The sequence below is a fragment of the Gastrolobium bilobum genome, unplaced genomic scaffold (assembly GCF_033153095.1).
Source record: "Gastrolobium bilobum isolate Gb01-03AN ecotype WA unplaced genomic scaffold, APGP_CSIRO_Gbil_v1 utg34958, whole genome shotgun sequence".
NCBI classification, from domain to species: Eukaryota; Viridiplantae; Streptophyta; class Magnoliopsida; order Fabales; family Fabaceae; genus Gastrolobium; species Gastrolobium bilobum.
The window spans coordinates 143579-169191 of NW_026896229.1; the positions used below are offsets into that span (position 1 = coordinate 143579).

The 25613-nt window shown below is 35.0% G+C and overlaps 2 protein-coding genes and 1 non-coding gene across 3 annotated transcripts; 1 reads left to right on the forward strand and 2 right to left on the reverse strand.

Moving 5' to 3' along the window:
* The first annotated feature begins 1069 nt into the window (after positions 1-1069).
* Positions 1070-4955, forward strand: LOC133298384 (uncharacterized). Its single transcript, XM_061497652.1, has 5 exons — positions 1070-1201; positions 1715-1890; positions 2961-3059; positions 3166-3317; positions 4438-4955. Exons 2-5 carry the CDS (start codon positions 1720-1722, stop codon positions 4823-4825), a joined length of 810 nt encoding a protein of 269 aa, XP_061353636.1. The 5' UTR covers positions 1070-1201; positions 1715-1719; the 3' UTR covers positions 4826-4955.
* Positions 4956-7896: 2941 nt separating this feature from the next.
* On the reverse strand, positions 7897-8091 carry LOC133298392 (U2 spliceosomal RNA). The gene has a single exon (XR_009749794.1). It is a non-coding gene; the product is annotated as a U2 spliceosomal RNA (small nuclear RNA).
* An 8016-nt stretch (positions 8092-16107) lies between these two features.
* Positions 16108-25507, reverse strand: LOC133298377 (small ribosomal subunit protein RACK1-like). Its single transcript, XM_061497644.1, has 2 exons — positions 25223-25507; positions 16108-16362 (listed from the first exon to the last, which is right to left on the reverse strand). Exons 1-2 carry the CDS (start codon positions 25505-25507, stop codon positions 16108-16110), a joined length of 540 nt encoding a protein of 179 aa, XP_061353628.1.
* Between the last annotated feature and the right edge of the window lie 106 nt (positions 25508-25613).

Genomic DNA, 25613 nt, shown 5'->3' on the forward strand with positions numbered 1-25613 from the left:
GGAGGTTAAGCCCCTCTTGGGCGTGTCTCTTTTCTGGTCATGTCCCATGTGAGCGGTCTCTCTCTTAGGTCACGCTTCATGTGAGCGTCTCTCTCTCTTCACTGGGTCACGCCCGTTGGGCGTGTCTCTCTCCTGGTCACGCCCTATGTAGACGTGTCTCTCTTAAGTCACACCCTACATAAGCGTGTCACTCTTCACTGGATCACATGTAGGTGTATTTGACTGCTATACCTGTGTAAATAATTTCAAAACGACTATATTTGCATAATTATTTATTAAAAAAAGTAATATTTAAATTTTTTTACCTAAAGGAAAGACCAAAGTTTAAATTTTCTTCGTAAGATTTCCAAATTGCAATAATTTAGGGTTATTTTCATAATAAAACGCATAGACAGGTCTAAGATAAAATAAAAGATGTAATTAATAACTAAATTAATTTTTTTAAGGCTTCCATAAGTTTTTTTTTTATAAAATTAAAAATTAAACACGTAACCTAATACAACTTATTCAAACTCCTCACCACAATAAGATTTATTTTTGATAATTTCTACCTACGTAGATTTTGGTTTCTATTTATGTATATTTTTTTGAGATATGGTATTATGTCTATCTTCTTTCATATATATTTTACATATTCTTTTTCAACACAATTAGATCATGATCTTAAGAATAGAGAGAAAGGACAAATGTCGGTTAAGATTATGGTCTATTAGAAATGAATAGACGTGAAAAAAATAGACATAATATCCTATCTTATCTCATTTTTTAAATATCAGTCACCATATTTTTATCATTTAAATTCTCATATTTTTTATTTTTTATTTTATAACAATTCTCATATTTTTTTAGTTACTTTAATTTTTGTTTATAATTTTTACTTATCAAAATGTTAGTATTTTATAAATATTAATTTTTGTAATTTTAATTTATTGAGATATCAATCCTTACAAAAATTAAAACTCATAAATAAAAATTCAAATATTATTGAAACTCATATTCCAACTAAAATAACACAAAATGATAATATAAAAAAAAAGAAAAAGAAAAAGAAAAAGGCAAGAGCTTTCCAAATACCGTTTTTGCTTGTGCGGGAGGCTTCTTCTCAGTTCTCAGATCTCAGTTCCTTCTCCGAGACACAGTTCTTCATCTTCTTCTTCTTCTTATTGTTGTTGTTTACACCACCGTGATTCTTCTCTTTGAGGTTCGTTCTTCCTCTTCAGATCTCTCCGCAGATTTGAATCCCACTTTTTCCTATTAATATCTATTCAAATTCTGTTCCTTTCTCTTTCTACCCCATAAACGATTCTGCTCTCTCTCTCTCTCTCTATGGCTTTAAAGCTTGCAACTTTTCTCTCTGTTCCTTATTGGGTTGTTTTCAGATTTGCATGCAACTTCGAATTTTCATTTTTTTTTCGTTTTTTTGATGGATCTTGAATCTACGTTTATTTTGGTGTTTATTTGTGTTGCTGATAGCGTAGCACCTGTTCAATTCATTGATATATGAAAATTGTTAAAATGGGGTCTTCTTATTGTTATTCTCTTTCACTGAATTCATTAGTTGCTTATAATGTGATGAAGCATTTTGTTTTTGTTAATGATTTGTTGAAGTGTTGGTTTCTATGCCTTATGGAATGCCAACCTAGTGTTGATTTTTCTGCACATCTAAGTTGTTTCTGATTGCTTTTTTTTTTTTTTCTTTTTTTTATCATGGCAGTAAGAATGTATAATAACGTTGGATCCCAACCTGGGGCACCGCAGCCCCCAACAAGCTCGCAACCTAATCCTTTTGGGAGTGCATTTAATGTTGCGGGTTCAGGACTCATTCGAGGTGGACTGGGTGCATATGGAGGAAGAATATTTGGATCCAGCTCTGAATATGTACAAAGCAATGTAAGTATTAAGTAGCAATCTAGCAATATATATATATATATATATATATATATATATATATATATATATATATAGGGCTTAACATTTCTGCAGCAGCCGTAGATAGTGTTATCTACAGCCCACACAGAAAAGTGGGCCCCACGGCTTCTTAAAAAAAAAAAAAAAAAACTCAGGATTCGGACGTGTATCCTTGCTTGCTGTAGGTACAGCAGCTGTAGAAATCATTTTGCCATATATATATATATATATATATATATAATTTGCCATGTGGTTTGTAAGATTATACCTTTTAATGTTTCTTTATATTTGTTATTAAAGGAAATACTCAAATTGGTCCTTTACGGGGGAGTTGGGACATCGAGTTGGTCCTCCAAAAATTTTGGACATCGAATTCGTCCTTCATAATGTAAAGTAAGCATTAATTTAGGGACCAAATTGACGTCAAAGATCAATTGAGTGACTAAATTGATGTTCATTTTAATAGGAAGGTCTAAATTGATGTCCAAAGTATTTGTAAGACCAACTTGATGTACCGTGTATCTTTAGAAGACCAATTTGAGTATTTAGTCATTGTTATGTTTTATATGGACTTCAAAGCTCAAATTGTTTTTCTTTTTCCCTGTCTTCCTTATGCTTAAATTGTGTCTCGACAACTGATCATGCTGGGAAAACTGGCATAACCTCTTCAAATCCAACCCCTTTTTAACCAGTTGGTATATCATCTCAGCAATACATATCTATTGATTTTCAGAAACTATTTTCATGTACTACTTGGCACTTTATTATCTGGAGTTCACATTTAATATTTTGAAGAAATTTTGAAATGTTCCCAGATTTACTTTTAAAATCTAATTCATATATGGCATTATGCTCTCTTCAATAATGATTATATATCAATAGTTTAGGCTTCACTGATTTTTGAGGGCTAAGCCAACGTAGCTGAAAAATGACATTAAATAGCTTAATGGACCTTAATTTGGTATCTTTGCTTACCTCAGTTATAGATAATCCTCTGAATGTGTGAATTCAAGGTTTTTATTTTTAAATTAATCTTCTTTATTGAATAACAGATAAGTCGCTATTTCTCTGATCCCCAATACTACTTTCAAGTGAATGACCATTATGTTAAGAACAAATTGAAGGTGGTTTTGTTTCCATTCCTGCACAGGGTAAGCAGTAATGTCACACTTTTCTGCATTTCCCTCCTTGGATTTTCATTTGATTATCTTAATTTTATCTTCTTGCTGCCCTTATCTTTTATCTTTTCTGGTTCAGGGTCATTGGACTAGAATTACTGAACCAGTAGGGGGTAGGCTCTCCTATAGACCACCAATTTATGACATAAATGCACCAGACCTATACATTCCATTAATGGCATTTGGTACCTACCTCGTTCTTGCTGGCCTCTCATTGGGTCTTCACGGAAAGTAAGTAATCTTCTTCCTCTACCCTAATCCCATAGTATAGTACCGATGCGTTCTATTTATTTTTCTCAAATGTGTAGTTAGCAATATTACCCCTCACTACCCTGTTTGTACTTGTGCCTTGTGTATCTGTATATCATAAATGTATTGTGTAAAATTCTTGCCTTTTTTATAGTGCAAGTTTTATTGTCAGTGCACTGCATAATAGGGATTCCTCTTTTTTCCCTCAAAACACGCACAGCTTACCTTATATATATATTTTTTTTGTAATACCTTCTATTTTTAACTTGTATTGTTTGCAACCTAGAGTTCCGCTCTTTGTCAGCAGGTTTAGAACTCGGCATAAATTTTAGCTGAACAAATTTTCCTTCTCATGCTAAAACACCTGTTGTTGAGATTGACCTTTTCAAGACTGACTTTAAGACTTATGTAATGCTACTTGTAGTAGTAATTAGGGACTCTTGAATTGTTATGGATGGGAGTTACCACATTGTTAACTATATGCTATTGTCTTTTGATTAGGATGATTTTAAAGGAATAGATAATCTGTTTTTTTCCTTCTAATGTCCCTATTCTGTGCTGTGAGTTTTATTTGCTCTGGATGAAATGTTTGTAAATCATTATGTGAAAAGGATTTGTGTGGTATGGGTGTGGTGGGGAGGGTAGGAGAATGCAAATTGCCACCTACCTGGTGCAATCCCGGTGCAATAAAACACATGGTACTCTATTAGCAGTGTTTAAGATTGGCAACTTCATTTGTTGCAAGGAATTTTGGCATTGTCAGAGTGTGATTTCCTGTAGTTTCCACCCCTTTTTTTTGTTGTCTTGACTCTTGAGTGCACAAGTTGTTTCGGTTAATTTCTAAGTCCAAAATTATTTTTATGTTGTTTCCACCAGAAAAGCTGTAAGAACCTTTTCGGAAGCCAGAGAAGTGTTGAACTTTAAGATGTCATAGAGATTGCTAATTGTATTTTCATCATGATTGCCGTTTTGAAATTTTCAACGTTGGCTTTTGGCAAATTACACTCAGAATTTTGTTTAGTTCATATAGCTCGTTTGTTCTATCTCCATTTTTCCCTATAGTTTTGTCATGGTTTCTTAATGATGCTGTATTTATGTCCAGGTTTAGTCCAGAAGCTTTGAACTTGTTATTCATCAAAGGATTGCTTGGTTGGTTTATGCAAGCCACACTGCTTAAGGTGACATTGCTTTCATTGGGCGGTGGAGAAGCACCCCTGCTGGACATTATAGCATATGCCGGGTATACTTTCGCCGGCATATGTTTGGCTGTTTTTGGAAGAATAATTTCGGGCTACTCATACTACTTTTTTATGCCATGGACCTGTTTATGCATGGCAATATTCTTGGTGAAAACAATGAAGAGAGTCCTTTTTGCAGAGGCCAGGAGTTCTGACTCGAGCAGACACCACTATCTCTTACTCTTCATTGGTTTTGTTCAGGTCCCATTGTTCACATGGCTCGGCAACATTACTATCAATTGGCTTGTATAGAATATAGAGTGATAGTTTTTACACTGTACTTAGGAGCAATTCTTAGTGATAATTTTTTGGTTGTTGATGTTGAACAGTTGTAATATATGGACTTTTAGTTTCCCCATTATTTTTTTCTGTTGGGAATAAACCTTATCCACATATATGCTTATTTTTCCCCGTACTTAACAATTGAAACAATATTCTTCTCTAAAGATATGTATACACTTTGAAGGTCGATTTTTTTTGTTTTATGCCTTATACACTTTTGATCTGGTGACACTTGGCCAATATCATACATTTTTTTGTTTTGTTTGTGTATTAATCTCTGTTCTGCCAATGTAAAATATGTGACATGATTTCTGCCGCTTAGCTCCATACTCCTTTGAAATGGATCTAGAGAGCTGGTTGTTTGCAGAATTAGTTTTTGGGCAGGAATGAAATGATTATTCTCTTTTTTTTATGTCTTTGAAATGGATCCTTTGAAATGATTAGTTTTTGCAGAATTATGTCTTGTTTTAACATGTCGTGTCAAATTTTTTTTCCCTTCATATAGAATTCAACGCAATTGAAATGATTATTCTCTCTTTTTTATTAAAACAAACTTCTATATAATTGCAACTGTATATCAATGACAGAAGCTTTTCACATGAACGGGGAATATATTTCTCATAAAGCAATATACAAAAAAGTAAGAACTTACTAAAGAGAAGAGAGAGAGAGAAAAAAAAGTGAGTTCTATTCATTTTGTGTTGTGAGATGAAATTGTCTCATTCAACATAAAAAATAATTTTTTCTAAAATAATATAGGGGTTAATGTTTCTTATGTTGTTAGAGAGAAAAAAAAATTTATATACATATAAAAGTGTATGGAGCTCATGTGAAGAGAAGAGAAAAAAAAATATAGATCACACATATTTTTATGTGTGTATAGGAGACAAATTTATTTCCTAAAATACCAAAAATATTAAACCCTATAATATATTAATATAATGTGCTTTATTAGTCTCTTTTCACAGGAAATTTTTTATCTCCAACGGTAGACACAAATCAGCAATGAGTCCCACTAAAAGAAGAAAAAGAAATTTTTTTGAATGGATCCACATCTTTTATAAATTTGCAGGAAAAAAGTCTTATCTCTTTTAGAAGAAAATTAATAAAGCCCTAATATAATATGGGTTTTATAATTCTTATATAATATGAGAATTGAAAATTTTCTATATATCCTTAAATTTTCGTACTAATGTTGTCCCACACATTATTTTTTTTAATATATGAGTCCCACATGTTTTTTGCCTTTATGACGTAAGATTTCTATTCTCCCAAAACGTGGTTGATATAGGTAGGGGTTGAATCTGGAGAGATCGGATCGCTTTTGAAAATGTAAGGAACACAAGTATGCAGTAGCCACATTGAAACTAGAAAATCAGAAGCTTTCTTTGATCTTCAGTGATTGTAAATGGTTTGTTTCCTTCATAGCTACTAGTTTTGACAAAAGCTTCCTTTATGGTTGGCTGATTTTTGGTACTAACTTTCCAATTTTGCTAACTTGGCCACTGCAAGTATGTAGAGGGTGTGAGCGCCCCTTATGTGTAAAACATGATTTTGCTAGTGAATTGGCCAAGAAATTATGAATTTAGAGAGGCGTAAAATTTAACAGTTATGAATATGCTTATATGTTTGTGCTTCAGTCAGAGTGAGCTCATCTTTATCTAGCCTTCCGAGTGAATTTCCTTAGTTATATCTTGATTTCTTTAAGATCTCTCTTCGGTCCCGAAACCATTTTTCTTCATAGATAAAAGGGAATATCTGAGATGCCTAAGGGTCAACCATTACAATGCTGAGAATGTAATCTTCACCCTGTTTGGTTCTTCAGTTATTTTCTCTTCTATAGTGATTTCATCTCACATTCATGTACTGAAAGCTCTTGGAGTTGTGAAAGGATTTTGGCTATGGAAGAAGAAAGAACACTTTTCAAACAAGGCAGCACATAATCTTTAGCTTTTTAAGATTCAGAAAGCCTAAGATTCCACCATGTTTTTTTTTCCATATGTGCATCAGTTTAGGAAGAGCATACAGATGCATTTCTTGCAGATTATAATTGTACAGCGTTTTGGTGCACCCTTCATCTTCATTTGCATCCACTCCCTCGGATACTGAAGATGAAGATTCGTTTATTGTTTCATTTGGAAATTCATTCTTGGGTTTGAGGAGAGGATATTAACCAAAACATGAGTTGTTTTAGGTGATGGAATATTCAGCATGTTGGGTGGAACACAAATCAACAGTTTTTCACCACCTTCAACAACCAGTTCCGTATCTTTTTTCAAGTAAGGAAGCAGGTGTTGATCTTGCTCAATGCATCTTATGTTTGTAGTGCAACCTGCAAAATATATACTTCTTGATATAAACTGTTGTTGTTTTAGTTTTATTTTTACTTTTTGGTTTAGGGTACTTCCATTTGTATAACATTTCTTGGTTAGTAATTCCAAGAGAAAAGTGAAAGTCAATTCTATCAGTTATTATATCTTTTTTCCTTTTATGAGTCATCATAACTTTTGCTGTGCTTATATATGGAGAATGCATGTATGTACCTTCAAATTCTCATTAGCATGATAGATGGTCATCTCCCATTACGTGCACATACTCATATGATCCTTTATATATATGGAGAAGCACAAGGTTTTCATCTTTGGGCTTTTTTCAATTATCATTTCCTCACAGCTAGGGAGTTCAATACTAAGTTCCTGAAAAGATACATTTGAGTTGGGAAGATAAGGAAGCTCCCGCTTATTCAACAATGGAAACGAAATCGTAGCTCTGATTGATCCTTCAGTTTCTTTATCTTTGTAATTATCTCCTCTATCATATGATGAATTCTCGCACTCGGATGTGCTTGGAACCCCGTCATTGGAAATATAAATAATCCCCTCCACACTGGTTATTTGATAAATCAATTCTCTCCATCCTACTGGAAGCATTATACATGAACAAATAAAAAAACAAGAAATTAATGATAAAAAAGTAAACATAAACTTTTTCCGAAATTTTATTATATTAATAAGCAATATAAAACGATTTAACTTGATTTGGTGGGGTGCGCCGGCCCGTGCAGTAGTGCAAAGCATGAGCGACACTTGAGAGCCCCAGTAGCAAGCTACTGTAATGGACCCTCCCCCTTAAAAAATTAATTTAATATCATGTGAACCAATGGTCCACGTATCAGATATTAAACTGATAAGAACAGATACTACACTTGATCTTAGCCAAAAGGCCGAGAAAGGTATGCTTTGAAATGAAGCTCGCTGTTGTTTTTATATCTGTTATGAGCTCTGCTGCATTTCTGTCAGGCCGAGGTGGGACTCTTATACAGCAAACCAAAATGATAAAAGTTCAAAACTCGCTGCTTTGTTGCTTTCCTTAACTTTGTACTTTTGATTATGGTTGAGAATCTTGAGATCTTGATGCTGTTTAAAATTTGTATTTCCATTATGTTGAACAGCTTGGAAACGTGCCATTGTGAAATTTTCACTATTGGCTTTCTTAATGATGCTGTATTCATGTCCAGGGGTTTAGTCCAGAAGATTTAAACTTTTTATTCATCAAGGGATTGCTCGGTTGGATTATGCAAGCCACACTGATTAAAACATTATAGCTTATGCCGGGTATACTTTCGCCGGCATATGTTTGGCTGTTTTTGGAAGAATAATTTCGGGCTTCTCCTACTACTTTTTGATGCCATGGACCTGTTTATGCATGGGAATATTCTTGGTGAAAACAATGAAGAGAGTTCTTCTTGCAAAGGTTAGGAGTTATGACTCGAGTAAACATCACTATCGCTTCCTCTTTCATTGCTTTGGTTCAGTTCCCATTGTTCACATGGCTTGGCAACATTACTATCAATTGGCTTTTATAGAGTATAGAGTTATAGCTTTTACACTGTACGTAGGAGCAATTCTTAGTGATATTCTTTTGGTTTCCCCATTGTTTTTTCTGTTGGTAAGATTGGGGAATAAACCTTATCCACATATATGCTTATTTTTTCGCCGTACTTAACAATAGAAAAAATATTCTTTTCTAAAGATATGTATACCTTTTCACCAAAAAAAAGATACTGTGGTTGGATTGTATGACTGTTTTGATGCTTTGTATAGATGCATTCATATAGAGCTATTTGATAACATGATATGTTTTGTTCTGATATGACTTCGATAATATGATTTCTGTAATAATCTCTGGCCATTGATTGTATAGTACCCTAATGTCCGCTTTGGGGTCCTCCCTCGGGACTAAAGGTGTACGCCTCTGATATGTCTGGTTTCGCTTTGGGGTCCTCCCTCGGGAACACGTGCTTTGATTTCCGCTTGGGGTCCTCCCTTGGAAATGACGGCGCACGCCTCTGTTATGATATGGATATATGTTTTGTTCTGTTATGATATCTGTTATATGTTGTATTCGTATACTCTGTATCTGACTTTCATCCAGGAGTGAGCCAGGGGTATGGAGAATTCTCTATAAACCTAGAGATTATTGAGATTTGTAATCTCACCCCTCGTTGGGACCATATTTTCAGGTTCCCAGATTCCCGGTGAGACCTCTCTAGTCAGGGACACGACCCATTGCTGAGGATTTGGACGGATTGGATTTTGAGTAGCTGTAGGCTACTTCTATTTTGGAGTGCATTTATGTATTTCATATTTTCTTAATTGATGGATCATGATGTTAGATCCTTTACTTGTATATGGCATGTATATGTTTTGTACATGCCTGTCAGTTTGATGCATGTACATTTAAGTATTCAGGCACGTTATATGATGATGTAGTATTCAGTTATGATTATGTATTGAATTGCATGTTGTTAGATTAGCGGCACTGAGCCAAGTTATGCATGTGCCCATAGATGGGTATTTGATTATATCTGCATGACTGATACTTCTAGATTGATGTGCTGTATAAACTGTTATCAGGAAATGCTTTTGAGTGGGTATTTGTACTTTTGATTATTTTTTAGGTCTTGATGTTGTTTTCAATTTTTATTTCCATTGTGCTTAACAGATTGGAAATGTGGCCATTTTAGATGATAGAGTAAGCGCGTTTATTTTGTAGTTTTATGCATGATTATTTCTGCGAAGTAATTTAAGTAGAAGTAGATTTTTAATTAGTTAGCTATAAATTACATAACTCGTCTTGATTTTGATGGATACTCCCATGGCAATTCACCAAGGATGGTTGTTCTGATGCACAAGGTTGTAGGCAAAAGCTCACTAGATTTGGTAGATTGCTCAATGTAAGATACTGTAGTTGACAAAATGTAGTGATGATATCTATTTTCTCCTCGATCCGTTTTGCTAAGAACAACTTCTAGCGTGCTGCAGTTAATAATGTTGATTCTCTTGTGGGATGGCCACTCTAAAGAACATGCCTCTTGGGAGATGGTGGCACGATCACTAGATAATGAATTCTCAAGTAGCTTGAGTGAATTTGATTAAGAAAGAGTCAAACTATCTTTTTCTTCTCTCTGGACTAGTTGCTCTACCACCTTACAGCTTCATATTTTTATTCCTTGTAATTTCACAAGGAGTTTTGATATTGAATATGAGAATAAACATCTCAACTTGTGACAAGCATCTAAACTTAACAACCTGAGGTTGTTGAATGCAGTGACTCCAACAGGACTTGTAGATACCATCAACTTCACTAGACAATTGACAGAGGTACCAGAAAAATAATAGGAAAGAACCATGATTCTGTGGCTCACTTTGTTTTTTAGTTTTGTGAGCCATTTCTATTTGTTATGTGTAGAACTAAAAAATTTGTGTGTCATCAACTGTTACTTTGCAGAAGAATTTACTCTGAGGGCGCGTTTGGTACGCGACTTATTTGTGAAACACCGGGGAAAGCATGGTTGGGGATATATGTTAGCAACGTTTGGTAGCTTCAATATCTAAACTTCGCGGGAAAATTTGTTGCCGGAAAAATGTGTTCATGTGATAAAATTTGTACGGTCCGACAAATTTATAATCCACAAAATAAGTGGAAAAGTTAAGTCCCTGGGGAAGCAAATATTAAAGGCGAAAATGTGGACATATATAACCTTCAATGAAGAAAATCACTTCAAACCCAGATCCTTCCAAGTCTGACGATTTGAGATGTGAACCGCTTCACTAGTTGAGGTATTTAAACGTAAATGAAGAAAATCACTTCAAACCCAGATCTGTCTCAGACAGTGGCGGACCGACGTGGGGTCAAATGACCGCACGTGCGGACACAGAAATTTCAATTTCAATTTAATTTTTTTTTCTATTTACTTTCTCTCTTGCTCATTTTGCTCAGTCGAACATATCGTAGAGCTGTGACTCGGAGCAGGAGCGACTCGTTCACATTCTGATCAAGATCGCGTTCGGAGCAGGAGCGACGCCGTTTTGAGGAGCCGACACAGTGGTGCTGCACCTGAATCTGGCCATCACTGCCTCTGATAAACCAAAACCTACCCACTTCTCGACTTCTCACAAAGGTAACTCGGAGATGGTTTTGTGCAGTTTTTTTGTTTTCAAATTTTGCTTCTGTGCGCGTGTGAATAAACTAGGGATAGACTCGCCGGAGATCCGAATGGAAGTGGCGGAGCAGCCCCCTTTGCCCTCCGTACCCAAACCAAAAATCTGAAAAAAACAAAAACAAAAAATCAAAAAACAAAATTTTTGCAGTTCCGCCTAGAAGTAGGCTTTCCATGTCTGGTTCTTGTGATGCTTGCAAAGATTCTCTGGAGTTGTTTATCTTGTGGATTTCCCCTACTAATTTGACTTTAACTGCTTGGATAATGGTGTTTCTGTGTGGTTTCCCAATGTGAATTCCCCTTTCTGCTTTAATTCTGAATTCTTTAATTTGTAAATTAATTCTTCTCACTTTCTTTGACAAAATGCATTTAGTTAGAAAAGACGTGCTAATAATTGATAGTATCATGTGCAGTGCTTTAGCAACATTCTATACCCGAAATTTCATGAAAAGTTTTCCAGATATGAAGCCACCTTCATTACAGGTTGTAATTGTGAAAGTGCTTTTGTAGTTTTGTAATTTTAATCCCAATTTATTTTACACATGTTCCTATGTTTTTCGTGAGCCCTTGGGTAATTGTAAAAGTGCTTTTATGCTTTTGTAGTTTTGTAATTTTAATCCCAATTTATTTTAATTGTGAAAGTGCTTCTATGTCTTAAAATTTAATGATTTATTTCTTTGACGATATCTGTTCATCAATCTTGCTTTTTTTATTCAATTAGAATTTCTTGCAAAACATGTTTTCTATTGTATTGCTGTACAAATTAGGAAATGTGTATCACTTGGTTTCATTTCTCAAAGAGGAAATAAGTTGTTAATCTTAAAACTATATAGTTTTCTATTGAAGCTATAATATTTGACAATACTATATAAATGGTAAAACATATATATTTGCAACTCGAGCTATAATATTTATTTGGGATAAAAAAGTACTAACTTTTTGTGGTTTTTTTTCTGTACCCTCACAGGTTTTGGTTGATAACTTTGGTTGATTCTCCAAAGCTTTACTTTTGAAGTGGAAGTAAAAATTTTATCATGATGTTGAAACATTGAGAGCATAAACAATTGTAGGTTCATAATAATTCGACAAGTCTCAAAGAAAGGTAACTTTTTATATTTTTTTAATTTTTTTATAATTATTTTAATAACAACAAATGGTATAATTTATATTTACTTTGGATTTTTAGGTTGTCATTGTTTCAATAACATAATGAGTATAATTGATTGAAGTATATATTATGATTTGTCACGGATACAATCTTATTTCAAACGTCAAAAATGCACAAATACAGAAACCGAATCCTATGAACCTCAGAGACAAAATGTTTCAATTGTGGAAAATTCTCCTCAATCTCAAAGACAAAGTGTACCACCACAAGCATTACAAAGAAAAGATCAAGATCTTTTAAATGCAATTGGTTTAGTGAAGGTTGTCAAGTCTCGTTTACAAGAGGTGAGAGATAATGGTTTTGATGAATTGCTTCAAGAAACGAACATTTTTGCAAATAAATATGATATTGACATTCCAAATATGGAGGATGTTTATTATCCTAAAGGGAGATCAAGACGGAGATTGGAATCATTCACATTCTTGCACTACTTTAAGGTGGAGTTATTTAATAGAGTGATAGATACTCAGGTTCAAGAGTTGGGTGATCGATTTGATAATGTCAATACCAAGTTGCTTGAGTGGTTGAGTTGTCTTGACCCTCGTGATTCATTTGCTAGTTTTAACAAAGAAAAGTTGATTGAGTTTGCTAGATTTTATCCTTTGGAGTTTAATGAGCTTGCAGATATTCCTTTTCTTTCTTCAAGTCTTGGTAATTTTATTGTTGATGTAAGAGCTGATTCTGATTTTGTCAATTCAAAAAGAATTTCTGACCTTGCTTTGAAGATGGTTGAGAAGAGAAAGGATATTGTTTATCCATTGGTTTATTTGTTGATAAAGTTGACACTCGTTCTACCGGTAGCAACTGCTAGTGTTGAACGAGTTTTTTCTGCAATGACTTTTGTTAAGGATAAGTTGCGCAATCGGATAAGTGATGATTGGTTTAACGCATGCATGCTAACTTATGTTGAACGTGATATGTTTGATAATATTGATGATGAAGTTATAATGCAATATTTTCAAAGAATGAAAAATCGAAGAATGCTTTTGTCATATTCTACTGCCAATGTGGTATTAGCTTCTATTATTTTTGTTGTTATCTGGTATTTTTTATTGTGTTGTTCTATTCATTTTTGCTTTAATTCATGTTTCATATACTACTTTTTTTTATTGCGATTTGCTTTTAGCTTTGATGCTATATTCTGGCTTAAAAAGAGAGGATTGGTTGCAGAGGTGACATTTTCAAATAAGTTAATCTCTAGATATAAGAGCTTTCCCTTCTGTACAGGTAATATTGATTTTTTTATTCACCATTATAAATAGAATGATGATGTATGAATGTACTGGAGTTTATTCTCATATTTGTTTTGGAGGATTGGTAACATTTAGGGAGATGATTGGTCAAACTATTGCCTGCAGCTTGTTTTGGAAGCAACTAGATTATGAGCGAGTTCATAACCTTGTACATAAAGCATTGATTTAAACTTTCTTTACAAAAAAAATTTCGGGGGCACCCGTCACTAAATGTGCGGACATAAACATAATATCCTGGGTCCGCCACTGGTCTCAGATTGTCTTCAGCAATTCCACTTTTTAGCTACATCGCACTGCCGCATAAACAATGGATCCACTGGGCTGGATGAGCAACCTTATCTGGAAAGGAATAAGGAATAGTGAAAAGCCATGTCACTTGGAACGGAACTGGTTGCTTATAAGACAAAAGCTAGCTTCTAGATGTTCTTTGCGTGAACATATGGAGGAAGCAACCTTCTGGCCTCTGTACCATTAGTGGAGTGGCTTGCATTCGTTATTTGAATAAAAGGGTAAATGTGGGGTTATTTTGGTAAAATAACCTCACATCCCACTAATATTTCATAACCAACCAAACACAAATTTAATAAAATTAACTTCATCTTTTCGGGAAAATATGAGTCTACCAAACAGCTTTTTATTAACAATTCAGTAAAATATATTTCTCACTACATTCAAGTAATAATTATTTTCCGGATAAAAGAATATTTCTCCCGATGAAGGAATGATTCAAAAACAAGGAAAAGGGCTAACAGTGGTTTTCTCAGAAGTTGTATGTACTTTCTGTTTTCTAGAATAACAAAACGCATCAAATTATGTTTTCATGATCTTAATGAGGCAAAATTGACATATATGCCACTCGGCAAAATTGCACAAGACTGTTTATTATATGATGATTCAAGAGTTTCGCTTCTGCAACATAAAAGATTTCCACAGAGAATCAAATAAGTTTGCACATTCTCTTGCATTATTTTCAAGGATTAGCTCTGAGGAAGTGATTTTTTCATTTCTTTGTTGAAATCTGATGCATTACACATGCTTTTCACTTTATTTCTTTTTTGTCTCAAAAACAAAGTGGTAAGGTCATACGATTTAATTTCATATATTGAAAAAAAAGAGTCAACTAAACTAAACAGTAGATATGGAATGATACAACTTTCAATCATATTTTAATTCCATGAAATTTGATTCCACCCACTAAACTTTATTTTCTTATTCTGATATCTAGAGTTTGAGAGAAATGCAACTCAACCGTTAAAGATTTTAATTGACCAAACACAAGGGTTTCCACATCATCATCATATCTATTTCTTTCAGCTGAGCAAATAACAGGCATTGATTGGCCATCCAATTGTGATTCTTTCATACCAAACACCATAATTTATGAAGAGCATGCATGTAACAAAATTTGCAAAAAAGAAAAATTTAACTTTGGGAATCCAAATTAGATTTAAAAAGGGTTCCAATGGGCATAAGTTCTTCAACACTTGATTTTGAACTGCACCCAGATAAAAACATAATATGAATATTAATCATATGTAACAAAATGGACCCACATAAAATCATACATGTTTCACTTATTTAAATTATAAGACATGAACTCACCTAATTGTATTTACATTATTTTTTTTGGCAATTTCTTTATTTTTTATTCCATGTAAGGTTATGTATTATAATTTAGGGTTCATCTAATCTCATGTTACATGAGAAGATCTCTCATATTATAGACACACGTGTGGCAGAGTCCACCATTTACAAAAAAAAATAGTGTCATGGTTTTCGATGAATCTATTGGAGATAAAACTACTCTTATATTCATAACAATAGTTTTTCCCTATAATTTAAGTGGTTGTAATTTACAAAAGAAGTGAAAATTTATCCCGAAAGTTTGCATTGTTTTTAATTACTGGGTCTTCTTTGTCAGCATAGGCTGCGAGAGCTACTCAATCGTTGTTCCTTTTGCGACTATGAATTCCAATATGAGCCATGCTTGAAAATGGCTAGTCAGTTAAGCCCAAACACGAAAGGATTTCAGAGTCACCTATGGTTTATGGGGGTGTTTGGTTCAGGTGAAAGTTTTGTTTTACTAGGAAAATGTAATTACTAGGGATCTGCTGGGAAAGTGAGTTATATAAAAAGTTTAAAAAATGTTGTTTGGTTGGACAAAATAATACCGGAAAAATTGAGCGAAATTCCTGAATGTGTGTTTGGTTGAAGATAAAATGTTGATGGAAAAATTTATTAAAATTACAAAATAACCCTTTTAGAAATAACCTTTTTAGAAATAACCCTTTATTTTTAAAAGTTATTGAAAACATAGCCAAAATTACATTCAATTGACCCAATGGCAATATTCACATCGTCTTTGTCTCCGTTTTTGTTTGCCATCTCTGTCTCTCTCTTCAACGGTGTACTTGCACTCGCCACGAATGTTCCAGAGCTTGATCGTGCGGTCGCGAGATGCCGACGCGTTCTGACGGTTGTAATCCATGGAGAACGCAACGGAAAGCACTTCCTTTTTGTGGCCGATGAAGCGGCGGAGGGAGGAGCCGTCGGCGAGGTCCCAAAGGCGGAGTTTATAATGACCCTCACATTTTATTATAGATTTAATATGGAAGGATAATTATAAAGAAAAAGAAATAAAGTCACATTTGGTTGTAAAAGAGTTAAAATGACAGTTAAGTGAAATAAATGCGGGTAAATAAAGTTATCCAAAAAGTAAAAGTAAATATAGAAAAGTGACTAGAAAAATATTCTAGTCTATTGGGTGAAGTTTGGTAATGAATGCAGGTATGTAGATAGATAAACTTATACCCGCTAGTAAAGTGAACTGACTTAAGTGACTAAGGAGTCACTATTCATCTTCTTAAATTTGTGTTTTCCTCGCGTAATCGACAGAGAGACAGAAGTGAAGAGATTGAAATTGGAGGTTTTGAATAAAAATCTTTCAAAATTCATAACTTGAGCTAGAGACCTCCAAATCACTCCGTTCCAAATCCAATCTTGTGAGAAATTTCGAGAGGAATCTATTGGTACCAGTATTTCTGGGTGGATTTCACTATGGAGAGAGATATTCTTCCTCTAAAATTTAGATTTCCTGGAAAATGCTGATTTTGATGGAGCTTGAAGTAAGCTTTCCCCTTCATTCTAAGTAAGTTTATGTTCAGAAATCCTAGTTTTCTTTGAGTTTTGAGGAAGATTTGATTTAGTTTTGCATTTTGAAAGTTTGGTTTGATTGAGCATGTTAGAGCTTGATTGAGGCTTAGCTCATGTTGAGAAAAGTGTTCGGATGAGAATTTTAACCGTGAACATGTATTTGGAAAATTTAGTATACTGTATACGTGAATAGTGTTGTATACCTGAATAGTAACGTATACATGAATAGTATCGTATACGTGAATAATGACGTATACATGAATAGTACTGTAGAGATGAACATTACCGTATGTATTAATAGTTAGGAAATATTTGATAAGTAAAAGATGAAATCAATAAATGGTGTGTCTGGTTAACAACTTGGCTTTGAACCATTTTATTGATATTTGTATGGATTCTCTATTTTAGTTGCGCTTAAGAGTCTTGTTGAGGATCCTACATCAGAGGAGGCTTGGTAACTCGGTTGTCGGGTAGGCTATCTATACAGCTTTGAGAGGTAAGCTCTATGATTATGGGGTTCGCTCCTACTTTGTGTTCCGCCATAGTATACAGATTGTGGTTAGGTTGTATGATATATATAAGATATATGATATAGATGCATTCATATAGAACTATATGATGATGTGATTTGATATGTTTTGATATGATTTCTGTAATGATCTCTGATATGTTTTTGATTCCACTTGGGGTCCTCCCTTGGGAACATGTGCACTAATTTTCGCTTGGGGTCCTCCCTTGGGATTGATTGTGTACACTCTGTTCTGTATTGATCTTTGGCCATTGATTGTCTAGTACACTGATGTCTTCTTAGGGTTTCCCCTGAGATTGACGGTGTACGCCTTTGATATGTTCTGGTTCCGCTTAGGGTCCTCTCTTGGGAACACGTACGATGATTTCCGTTTGGGGTCATCCTTTCGGAATTACTATGTACATCTCTGATATGATATGTTTTGTTCTTATATGATATGTTTTGTTCTGATATGATTATTGTAATGTTTTTGTAAAGGATATTTGTTACGTACGTTGATTTTCACTTGGGGTCATCCCTTGGGAATGATTGCGTACGTCTCTGAGATAACATGTTTTGTTTTGATGTGAGTATTGTGATGATTTTTGTAAAAGATATTTGTTACGTGCGTTGATTTCCGCTCGGGGTCATCCCTTGGGAATGACTACGTACGTCTCTGATAAGATTTGTGTATATGCTTTGTTTAGTTATGATATTGGATTTCATGATATGTTATATGAGATATGTTCAGTATAGTATGATATATGATGTTTTGTATATTATGTATCTAACTGTCATGCAAGAAGTGAGTCCAGGGTATGGAGAGTTCTCTATAAACCTGGAGCTTACTAGAGATTCGTCTCTAACCCCGTTTGAGGGATATGATTTCAGGAAATAGTTAACCGGAGAGCCTTACGGGACAAGGACACTATCGTGGCTAGAGGTTTCAGATATATGCACGTGCTGAGATATGTATGCTGTTAGACATAGTGGCACAGAGCCAGTTATGCATGCACCCATGGATGGGTATAAAGTCCTTTATCGATATCTGGTATTTCTGAAATTATATATGGTATAAACTGTTTATCAGGAACCTTTGAGAGTGGGATTGGCAAATCCCCAGTGTTCCAATTTACAGAGGTTACTCTGCCCGATTTTCGTCTTCATCAAATACGAATTAAATTATGTGAAGTATGCAATGTGAGATATCATGTAAATTAAGATTAATGAAAAATAAAAGAAAAAGTTAGCTCGTGTTTTCGTAAGTTAAGTCTTCCGTTGTTTCTGTTTGTATCATATGTATGTTAATTGAACCGGCTCGAGACGGGGATGTTACATTTATGGTATCAGAGCAGTTGCTCTAGGGAGTTACATGATATATAGCATAAGATATTTGAAGTTGGAAGTTCTTGAGTGTTTTCTTGGAGTGCTGTATAATGCATGTGTGATCACTGAGTGTGAGCTTTGCTAACTCATTCCTTAGTGTGATTAGTTGCGTGATGCGACTGTATTTTCTAGGATTGATCTCCAGTCATGGTATCGTCAGATCCAGATAAAGTCGGATGATGTTTCGAAGACAGTTTTCAAGTCCAGATATGGGCACTATGAGTATCTGGTTATTTCGTTTGGGCTTACAAATGCACCGACTGTTTTCATGAGTTATATTGAATCGAGTCTTTAAAGCCTATTTAGATCAGTTTGTGGTTATCTTTATTGATGACATAATAATATATCCAAAGAGCAAAGAAGAGCATTCTGAGCATTTGAGAGTTGTTCTGCAGATTCTGGGAGAGCATCAGTTGTATGCTAAGCCATCAAAGTGTGATTTATGGCTTTTCGAGATACAATTTCTGGGCCATATAATTTCATCTGAAGGAGTGACAGTGGACCGAGTAAGATTGAAGCAGTGTTAGATTGAGAACATCCTAAAAACATTACATAGATAAGGAGTTTTCTTGGTTTGGCTGGATATAATAGGCGTTATATTGAGGGATTTTCACTGATGGTACTACCTTTAACACGGTTAACCGTAAAGGGAATCCATTTGTGTGGACCCAAGAATGTGAAGTGAGTTTTCAGGAATTAAAAAGGAAGTTAAGTACCACTATGGTATTCATTTTGCCTGATCCTGCAGGTAAATTTGAAATATATTGTGATGTTTCTAAGATTGGAATAGGCTATGTTTTGATGCAGCAACGTCAGATGGTTGATTATGTTTCTTGGCAGTTAAAAACTGCATGAAGAGAATTATCCAACACATGATCTTGAGTGGGCGGCCGTAGTGTTCGCATTGAAAATCTGGCGACACTTTCTATACGGTGCCGATTTTGTTGTCTACAGTGACAACAAAAGTTTAAAGTATCTATTTGATTAGAAAGAGTTGAATATGAGGCAAAGCTGATGGGTGAAAATTCTGAAATATTATGATTTGAATTGTAATATCACCCAGGTAAAGCCAATGTGGTAGCCGATGCCTTAAGCAAGAAGGCAGTCTGTATGGCTAATTTGATGATTTCAGAGTATGATTTGATTGAAAAGTTTAGAGCTTTCAACACTCCTGTCAGTTCAGAGGATAATTCGTATTTGTTGACTTCTACTGTAGTACTGAACTCGTTAATAGAGCGGATTAAAGAGGCTCAATTATTTGATGAAAGAGTTCAGTCTATGAAAGAAAAGGACTTTGTATTCGCTGATAAGCTCGGTGTTAAGTATAATAAGATTGGATCATTGTTCTGAAATGTCAGATAGTGGATGAGGTGTTAACTAAGGCCCATATGGGTAAGTACACTATTCATCCTATTGCTACCAAGATGTATCAGGCCATGAAACCAAATTTCTGGTGGTCTGGTATGAAGAAAAAGATTGCTCAGTTTATGAATAAGTGTTTGATATGTTGTATATGTGCATTCATTCACATTCATATAAATATTATATGATTTTTGATGTTATGATGATGTATGTTATGAGAATCCTGGCCAGTGACTTTGGTATGTAGACTGCCTATGGCTTTGACCCTGGGAGTTATTTTCATACTACAGTTTGTGTTGATTGCCTATGGCTTGACCCTCGGAGTCACACTAGACATGTGAGACATGTCAGTTAGCTATTCTTGGGGAGAGCCCTTGAATAATTAACCAGAGTATTAGTTATGATGTTATGTTTTTCATTTGGTATGTATCAAGGAGATTCCTTGTGTAATTCATAGAGTGCAGTTTCTCTGGTCAGTAGAATTCGTATATTGTATTATCAGTGCAAGGACTGATGTACAATAAATTGTGAATTATATTATCAGTAGAAAGGCTGATGCATTGATGTTTCAATGAAATTATATTTTCAGTGAGAAGACTGATATACAATTAGAAAGGAAAGGGTATTATCAGTAATAAGATTGATGTAATAAGTATATGGAAGTCCATTATATGCTAAACAAGTCATGTTTAGACCAAAAATGATAAGTTTAGAAGTTTTACGATTTTGTGTGCAAACATTGCACAGTTAGTAATTCATAGTGCATTTCGTTAAAAACGGTGCAGAAACCCAACTGTGAATAGTTAATATTGTTCCTTAGGGAATAAAAGTGAACTAAAATTAGCTCCGAGAAATAAAATGACGAATATAAGTTTGAGAATGAGTAGCCCTATGGATTACTGCAGCCCTTGAATATTCCGGAATGGAAGTGGGTTAGTATTTCTATGGATTTTGTAGTAGCATTGCCGAGAACTTAGGCTGGTTTTGATTTTATATGAGTTGTGGTAGACAGATTGATTAAGTCTGCATATTTCGTTCCAGTCAAGATGAGTTTCTCTATTGAGCAGTTGGCTTGATTATATGTAAAAGAGATGGTGAAAATTCATGGTGTTCCAAAAAGCATCATTAGTGATCGGGACCCTAAGTTCACTTCTCAATTTTAGGGAGTATTGTAGCAGGCGTTTGGTACGCAGCTGAGACTGAGTACGACTTATCATGCCCAGATTGATGGTCAGACAAAGAGGATCATTCAGACCTTGTAGGACAAGTTGAGGGCTTGTGCCTTAGAGTAGGTGATTGTTTGGGATAAGTTCTACCTCTTTGTGAAATTTTCCTATAATAATAGTTATCATGCCAGTTTGGGCATGGCTTCCTATGAGGTTTTGTATGACCGTAGGTGCAGAGCGCCTACTTGTTGGTCAGAAATTGGTGAAAGATAGTTATTTGGGCTTGATATGGTCAAATAGACTATTGATCATATTACTATGATTAAGAATCTATTAAAGAAAGTGCAGAGCCTCCAAAAGAGTTATTATGATGTGAAACATAAATCCCTTGAATTTTGTGAAGGGGATCATGTGTCTATTAATTTGTCTCCGACTACAGGTGTTGGGCGTGCTCTTGGAATGAGGAAATTGAGTCCGAGTTCATAGGGCCCTACCAGATAATAAAGAGGGTCGGACTTGTGACGTATCAGCTTGTCTTACCTGCACATTTGTCTAATCTGCATGATGTTTTTCGCATCAGTCAGCTTTGTAGATATGTATCTGATGTGTCCCACATTGCCCAACAGGACGAAATGGAGGTAAAGAAAGATTTGAAGTTTGTTGTGGGACCACTGAAAGTTCTGGTTCACGATGAGAAAGTATTGAGGAACATGGTTATTGGTTAAGATACAATGGGAAAGTTTGACTTCTGAGGACGCTACTTGAGAGTGAGAGAATGATATTCTCCAGCGTTATCCTGAGTTTGACGTCAAATATGTGTTATGTTATATGTGTGATTTTGGGGGCAAAATCCTTAAAAGGTGGGGTGAATATAATGACCCTCACATTTAGGGGTGTTCGCGGTCTGGATTGAATCGGTTTTGGAAGCAAAACTCATCTGATCCAATCCCTTCGGTTTGATTATGTAATCATCCATTCGGTTTAGATTTTTTTTCAAATCTGATCCGATCTAATCCAATTTTTTCGGTTTGGATTGGATCGATTTTCGGTTTTTTGAATATCCTAAAATTAGTTTCATGATCATTGTGCAAATAACATCTTTTGTAAATATTGGCTTTGTAAAAAAAAAATTGAAATACAAAAATATCAGTAAACAAAACTATAGTTGATGAGACGTGACTAAGTTTTTTCGTGGGTTTAGTTGATGAGTTAATGGGTCTTGAGTTTAGAAATTTTTGGGCTATGATTGGAGAAAGGACAAGTATGTAGAGGATAATTAATATATTGGATCGGTTTGGATTGGATCAGTTTTCATCAACCCATCCGAAAACCGATCCAATCCAATTAAAATTTGCGGTTTTTTTTCGGTTTTCGATTTTTCGGTTTTCGATTTATTCGGTTATCGATTTTTCGGTTCGGTTTTCGCGGTTTGGATCGGTTGATAAACACCCTTACTCACATTTTATTATAGATTTAATAGAAGGATAATTATAAAGAAAAAGAAATAAAGTCACCTTTGGTTGTAAAGGAGTTAAAATGACAGTTAAGTGGAAAAAATGCGGGTAAATAAAGTTATCCAAAAAGTGAAAGTACATATAGAAAAGTGACTAGAAAAATATTCTAGTCTATTGGGTGAAGTTTGGTAATGAATGAAGGTATGTAGATAGATAAACTTATACCCTCTAGTAAAGTGAACTGACTTAAGTGACTAATGAGTCACTATTCATCTTCTTAAATTTGCGTTTTCCTCGCGTAATCGACAGAGAGACAGAAGCGAAGAGATTGAAATTGGAGGTTTTGAATAAAAATCTTCCAAAATTCATAACTTGAGCTAGAGACCTCCAAATCACTCCGTTCTAAAGCTAACCTTGTGAGAAATTTCGAGAGAAATTCATTGGTACTAGTATTTCTGGGTGGATTTCACTGTGTAGAGAGATCTTCTTCCTCTAAAATTCGGATTTCATGGAAAATGGTGATTTTGATGGAGCTTGAAGCCATGAGAGCTTGAAGTAAGCTTTCCCCTTCGTTCTAAGTAAGTTTATGTTGAGAAATCCTAGTTTTCTTTGAGTTTTGAGGAATATTTGATTTAGTTTTGCATTTTGAAAGTTTGGTTTGATTGAGCATGTTAGAGTTTGATTGAGGCTTAGCTCATGTTGAGAAAAGTGTTCAGATGAGAATCTTAACAGTGAAAATGTATTTAGAAAATTCAGTATACTGTATACGTGAATAGTGCTGTATACCTGAATAGTAACGTATACATGAATAGTATCGTATACGTGAATAATGACGTATACATGAATAGTACTGTAGAAATGAACAGTACCGTATGTATTAATAGTTAGGAAATATTTGATAAGTAAAAGATGAAATCAAAAATGGTGTGTCTGGTTAACAACTTGGCTTTGAATCATTTTATTGATATTTGTATGGATTCTCTATTTTAGGTGCGCCTAAGAGTCTTGTTGAGGATCCTACATCAGAGGAGGCTTGGTAACTCGGTTGTCGGGTAGACTATCTATACAGCTTTGAGAGGTAAGCTCTATGTTTATGGGGTTCGCTCCTACTTTGTGTTCCGCCATAGTGTACGGACTGTGGTCAGGTTGTATGATATGTATGAGATATATGATATAGATGCATTCATATAGAACTATATGATGATGTGATTTGATATGTTTTGATGTGATTTTTGTAATGATCTCTGATATGTTTCTGGTTTCGCTTGGGGTCTTCCCTTGGGAGCATGTGCACTGATTTTCGCTTGGGGTCCTCCCTTGGGATTGATTGTGTACACTCTGTTCTGTATTAATCTTTGACCATTGATTGTATAGTACACTGATGTCTTCTTGGGGTTTCCCCTGAGATTGACGGTGTACGCCTCTGATATGTTCTGGTTCCGCTTGGGGTCCTCCCTTGGGAACACGTACGATGATTTCCGTTTGGGGTCATCCCTTCGGAATTACTATGTACATCTCTGATATGATATGTTTTGTTCTTATATGATATGTTTTGTTCTTATATGATTATTGTAATGTTTTTGTAAAGGATATTTGTTACGTACGTTGATTTTCACTTGGGGTCATCCCTTGGGAATGATTGCGTATGTCTCTGAGATAACATGTTTTGTTTTGATGTGAGTATTGTGATGATTTTTGTAAAAGATATTTGTTACGTGCGTTGATTTCCGCTCGAGGTTATCCCTTGGGAATGACTACGTACGTCTCTGATAAGATTTGTGTATATGCTTTGTTTAGTTATGATATTGGATTTCATGATATGTTATATGAGATATGTTCAGTATAGTATGATATATGATGTTTTGTATATTATGTATCTAACTGTCATGCAGGAAGTGAGCCCAGGGTATGGGGAGTTCTCTATAAACCTGGAGCTTACTAGAGATTCGTCTCTAACCCCGTTTGGGGGATATGATTTCAGGAAACAGTTAACCGGAGAGCCTTACGGGACAAGGACACTACCATGGCTAGAGGTTTCAGATATATGAATGTGCTGAGATATGTATGCTGTTAGACATAGTGGCACAGAGCCAGTTATGCATGCACCCATGGATGGGTATATAGTCCTTTATCGATATCTGGTATTTCTGAAATTATATATGGTATAAACTGTTTATCAGGAACCTTTGAGAGTGGGATTGGCAAATCTCTAGTTGTCCAATTTACAGAGGTTACTCTGCCCGATTTTCGTCTTCGTCAAATACAAATTAAATTATGTGAAGTATGCAATGTGAGATATCATGTAAATTAAGATTAATGAAAAATAAAAGAAAAAGTTAGCTCGTATTTTCGTAAGTTAAGTCTTCCGTTGTTTCTGTTTGTATCATATGTATGTTAATTGAACCGGCTCGAGACGGGGATGTTACAGAGTTCGCCGTCCGAGGAGCTGGAGAGAGCGTATTGTGCGTCGGAGGAAAGGGTGACATCCTGAACGGAGCGAGAATGGCCGGTGAGGCAGAGACGGGGGACACCGTAGTCGTTGTCGTCGTCCTTATTGGTAAGATCCCACATGATGATCGATTTGTCACGCGATGATGTTACTATTATCTCTGAGTTATTATTGTACATTGGAGTAGCAATGGCTGTCACCATGTCACTGTGACCATGCATTGTTCCGCAAAAAACAAGACCCTCTAACATTATTCTCTTGTTTTTGGAAAGCGCAATGCACATTTTTTTCTTTCTTTTTCTTTCGCTTCTTCTCTTTCTCTCTCTCACAGATGATGGTGTGGTTGTGTATGTACTT

Bases quoted from the DNA above. Each gene is read 5' to 3' on its own strand.
- LOC133298384 (XM_061497652.1), top strand. From the start codon at position 1,720: ATGTATAATAACGTTGGATCCCAACCTGGGGCACCGCAGCCCCCAACA. The intron at 1,891-2,960 runs GTAAGTATTAAG...ATTGAATAACAG, and splicing joins CTGAATATGTACAAAGCAAT to ATAAGTCGCTATTTCTCTGA. The intron at 3,060-3,165 runs GTAAGCAGTAAT...TTTCTGGTTCAG, and splicing joins TGTTTCCATTCCTGCACAGG to GGTCATTGGACTAGAATTAC.
- LOC133298377 (XM_061497644.1), bottom strand. From the start codon at position 25,507: ATGTTAGAGGGTCTTGTTTTTTGCGGAACAATGCATGGTCACAGTGAC. The intron at 16,363-25,222 runs GTCTCGAGCCGG...ATAAAATGTGAG, and splicing joins GCGAACTCTGTAACATCCCC to GGTCATTATAAACTCCGCCT.